This window comes from Arachis ipaensis, chromosome B05 (genome assembly GCF_000816755.2).
Source record: "Arachis ipaensis cultivar K30076 chromosome B05, Araip1.1, whole genome shotgun sequence".
Classification (NCBI taxonomy): domain Eukaryota; kingdom Viridiplantae; phylum Streptophyta; class Magnoliopsida; order Fabales; family Fabaceae; genus Arachis; species Arachis ipaensis.
In genome coordinates, this window is record NC_029789.2 from 88,151,272 (window position 1) to 88,156,361 (window position 5,090).

General features: G+C 30.3%; 1 protein-coding gene across 2 annotated transcripts in view; it reads left to right on the forward strand.

The window, feature by feature from the left end:
- Window positions 1–5,090, forward strand: part of LOC107643716 (developmental protein SEPALLATA 1-like) — a 28,957-nt gene that overhangs the window by 18,699 nt on the left and 5,168 nt on the right. For both annotated transcript variants that reach the window (XM_016347434.2, XM_016347435.2), the window contains 3 exons: window positions 1,205–1,286; window positions 4,170–4,231; window positions 4,317–4,416. In XM_016347434.2, coding sequence (XP_016202920.1) covers window positions 1,205–1,286; window positions 4,170–4,231; window positions 4,317–4,416 — 244 coding nt within the window. The remainder of the gene's footprint in view (window positions 1–1,204; window positions 1,287–4,169; window positions 4,232–4,316; window positions 4,417–5,090) is intronic.

The window sequence follows — 5,090 nt, forward strand, 5'->3', positions numbered from 1 at the left end:
TAATTTGCACACCAAATATTAATTACAAAAGTCACAATTTATTTTTAATAAATAAATATTTTAATATATATTTTATATACATGACTGATTTTTTATATACGACAAAATATATTTGAAATAAAATTTGTATGAGGACAAACACATTATTAAAGTGAGAACAATATATATACACATGCTTATTATTTTTTTCTCTAAAATTCAATGGGGGCAATTGCCCCATACAGCCATATGTGATATGTGGATCCGTTCCTCAAGTCCTTGTACCATGATGCATGCTTTTGGTAAATGATACAGTTTCGGTAGAAGAATATAATTAAGGTAATTAAATGAAAAGTCAGAGATATGGACACAAGTCATGAAAATACAGAGTTTTTGTATAATAGAGTATATATTTGAAATGCATGTTTACTTCACACAAAAATTCTAATTTAGATGTAAAAGTTGGAGTCTACCACAAGTTACAAGGTTTTAGTTTCTTATCAATTCCTTTGTCCAATATTAATTAGTGAGAATTAAAAGGACATATAAATAGGAGAATTCAATTAAGTTAGGGGAGTGGATCCTCTCCAGTGAAAAAAATTGGATGGTATTTAGTGTTCAATCTAACCATTCATTGCTTTCTCTCTCTTATTTATTTTTGGTCCCACTCATAAAATCAAAGGTGAGAGATCACACTGTATTCTATCAATTGTTACGTTCAATCTAACCATTGATTGCTCTCTCTCTTATTTATTCCTGATCTCACTCATAAAATCAAAAGTGAGAGATCACATTGTATTCTATCATTTGTTAAAAAACTGGAGAAGATCATTTTCCTTAAGTTAGATGCTCAATGTAGAGGAGCAATTTTATGGGTATTATTATTTATTTGAAAAAAATAAAAATAAGAAAGGAAGTACCAAAATTTACAACTAGAAATAAGTGCATCAAAAAGATAAAATAGATTACATGGAGGATAGTTTTATGGTTTTAAACATCCAAAATGAAAGTTTTAAAACTGATTGAAATACTAACTACCTAATTGTGAATATGATTAATTTATGATAAAACAAAAATATAATATATTATTTGATTCATGTAAGTATTTGATCTCATTCAGTGTGAGAAGTCATAGTTAATTTGACTTTGTGTTTTTGTTGCGTTTATTATATATATATATATATTATACTTACATAGTTACTGTACTATTATTGGTTATGATCAGCATGGCGAAGACACTTGAACGGTACCAGAAATGCAGTTATGGAGCCTTGGAAGTAAATCACCAACCTGCTGTGGAGACACAGGTGTACTTGTTTTCCCTTCAATTTATACTTTTTAAGTACAAAAATCAGCTACTACATGGATAGATTAAGCTTGGTGAATCATAACTTCTCACAAGGTTTATGGATACTCCTTAATTGAGAACCTTGGTATGAATCATTACTATGAATAGTTACTCACTCAATCGCCGGGTTGAATGATTAGTTTATTTTTCTACTTAATCAAGTGTCAAAAACTACTATGACAAATTAAAAAATAGTTACTCAGTCACTCTGATTTTACTGTTACATTTTGTCTCGTGTAGTCCCATTTATATTTTCAAAATGCTACATAAACAACTAACTTTTAACAACTACATATACAGGATAGGATACCTATAGAGAATAAGAGAGATGTATATAATGAGTCTTAGATAATAAAGTTAAAATTACACATATTTATTTATTTTAGAGTATATACCCATTTTGATCCTCAAAGAATTTTAAACTGGACACTTTAGTTTTTAACTAAAATTAATTATTTGATTGGTTTCTAACAATTAACTCCGTCAGTCACTTAGGTCCTTTACTCCGTTAATTCTAACGGAGGATAAAATAGTCCCTGATAACTCTAACAGGAGACAAAATGGTCCCTGATCTCCTCTGTTCGGAAACGACACTGTTCTCTCCCAATTTCCATCATATCTCACATAACACTAACAGTCTAATACTGTAACTTCAAACTATACAATGCACACTCTATAAATTTAATGTTCACAAGAAAAAAAATCCTCCACGGGTTGAGTTGCTGATGTGGTTTGTAATTTTAGAAAGATTGAATACAAGAGATAGATTATGTAAGTTTAAGATTGTACCAGAAGCGGAATCCTTTTGTGTCTTATGTAAGGATAGATTAGAGACGGTACATCACTTGTTTTTTCATGTGATCGTATATGAAAGTTGTGGGGATCAATCTTGGTGGATTGGAGTGTAATTTGGGTTTGGCCAGGAACCACCAAAGAATGCTTTGAGGTGTGGATGGATAGAAAGATAAGAAAAGATATGAAGGAAGTGTGGATGGTGTTATTTTTTTTTGTAATATGGTGCACATGGAGATGTAGAAATAACATTGTCTTTAATAATAGAGTGTTGGTATTAGAGAAGTTAAAGGAGGAAGTTGTAGAATGCACAAATCGATGGTGTCAAGATCGATAATATAGGAGTAATTGATGTACTTATGAGTGCAAATATCAAGTCTAAGGTGAATATGAAGACATATGAAGTTGATCTTTGATGCATGATTTACTGATCTATGAAAAAGGCCAATAATTTTGTAGAGTAAAAGTTGGAAGGAGAATGATCATGATTTGATGTTGTATAACTGATCGGTTTCATCTTAAAGTGTCTTTGGAGGAGCTAAAATCATTATATTCTTTTGCTCCCTGTTTGCTGTTTTATGCTAGTTTTTATGTTTTCTTTGTAGTTATTGCTCTATTTTTGTTACTATTTTTTGGAACTACACCCACTTTGTTTGGAATTGGGTGGAGATGTAATTATCTGAAAAAAAAAATTCTCAACTTGTTCTCAACCAATTTATACTCAGGAAACTAATGCCTATGTCTCTCAACTAGTTGTTGTCTTCGATGGATCCCATGAATCCAGACAACAAGTCATTTGTTAAGACTTTGAAAGAGAAGGAATGAAGCACTCGGTGTCTATTTCAAATGAGAATTTGCATATGATGTCGAAGGAGAATCTTCTCATGATGTCCTAATGTCCAACAATCTATATTGCTTGCTGGAGAGTGGAGAAAGACGTGCCCTTGGAATAGTCGTGGAACTTGGTCTTGAGGATGTTGTGGACGTTGTCGGGATTGGAGGTGATGTTATCAAAGACGTGGAAGTGGATGCTTTTGGTGGATGAAGTGCAGAGGAGGCGGATGTACCAGTCACAAAGATTTAGGAAGTGTGTGGTCCATGACGTGTTGAGGTAGGTGCGACATGTGTGACAATTACACCATGACTTAATTTTGGAGCTAAAGAGGAGGAAGGAAAAGATGGAAAAGAAGACTGTGAAGGTGAAGAAGGAGAGTATGAATGTTAGGGTTATGCGAGATATGATGAAAATTGGGAAAGAACAGTGTCGTTTTCGAATAAAAGGGTCAGAGATCATTTTGTCTCTTGTTAGAGTTGTCATGGACCATTTTGTCTTCCGTTAGAGTTGACGGAGTCAAAGACCTAAGTGAATGACGAAATTAATTGTTAGGGACCAATCGAGTAATTAATTTTAGTTGGAGACTAAAATGTCTTGTTTGAAATTCTTTGAGGACCAAAATGGATATATACTCTTTATTTTATATAGTTGTGAGCTGTGATGTATAATTGTCAAAATTAGTAGTTTATATAACATTTTTGTGTTTGCACCCATTTCATAATTATTATTTTTAGTTTCAAATAAGTGTCCGTTATAGAAGTATGGATTAAGGGAATGATTATCTTGATTTCAGATAAATTAAACTAATTTTACAAAACTATCTTTGTTAAGTTTTGTTCTTCTGTTTTTTATGTGGGTATATATATACTCCTTCTTTTTCATCTGATTAATTTGATAAGAATATTAGTTAAAAATTTAATTAATGTTGTATAACTTTTTTTTTAATAAAATAGTAGTATTTATTTAATACTATATACATTCTTATTAGCTTGTATTCAAAAGTAGATAGTAAATGTCGAACAAATTATAATTTAAATAGTATAATTTTTTTGTAATTAGAGATGGTAAATTCGAATCTCACTCCAGAGAACAAAAAACATAAGTAGGTAGTAATGTACACTTTGTGTGTTACAAATAACATTTCTATAACCATAAATACAAGCTATCCAAGTCAAGAGAAAATTCTAACATACTTGTCCATATATTGTTGAGTAGAGGCGCTATCAAGAGTATCTCAAGCTGAAATCAAAAGTTGAGGCACTACAGAAGACTCAAAGGTATTATCAAGCTAAAGCAGACATTTGACTTTTTTTTTTCTTTTTACGTGAAAAAATAAATTATATTTTAATTTCATGTAAGTAGAAATCTCCTTGGGGAAGAATTGGATAACTTAGATGTTAACGAGCTTGAACGGCTTGAGCGTCAGCTGGACTCTTCATTGAAGCAAATTAGGTCTAACAAGGTATGCAAATTTAGTATCTGAGTCTTCTCTCTTGCTTGCGTGGATATTATTATATATGCTTGAAATAGATGAAGTCAGAAACTGAATAGGGAATTCATCATAAGAAGTTCTTAAGTTCCTTCTATGCGTTAAATTAGCAGTAACTTATAGCAGTTATTAGGACATTAAGACAGGAACATAGATACACAAAATTGTATTTGATATAAGAGATATAGACAGAGATAATGTGTCTAAAGACACTAAATTAATGTATTTTATTTTCATTCTAACAAAAAGGACACAAAAACATTAATAAGAAACACAACTTATTTTTTATTTTTTCTTTTATTATTTTTGTTAATTTTTCATAATTATATTTTTTATTATTATATTTTTCATCTCAAATTTTTTGAATAATTAGTATAGTTTTATTTGGGTAATTCACCTAAATAAAGAAAAATAAAAAATGAATTACAACAATAAAAATTTTTAAAAGTGTTACAAAAATGTGATGTTTGAAAATTGTGCCAAGATAATGTCAAAGATCCTGACATGCATCTTGTAGTATTCTAATTCTCTCAATCTAACAAAGAACATGGCATGCATAATTAACGGCAGATTCAGAAAAATTTAATAATAAAGTGTATAAAAATAAAATTTTAGTATAATTATTTATAATTTTAAATTAAAACTAT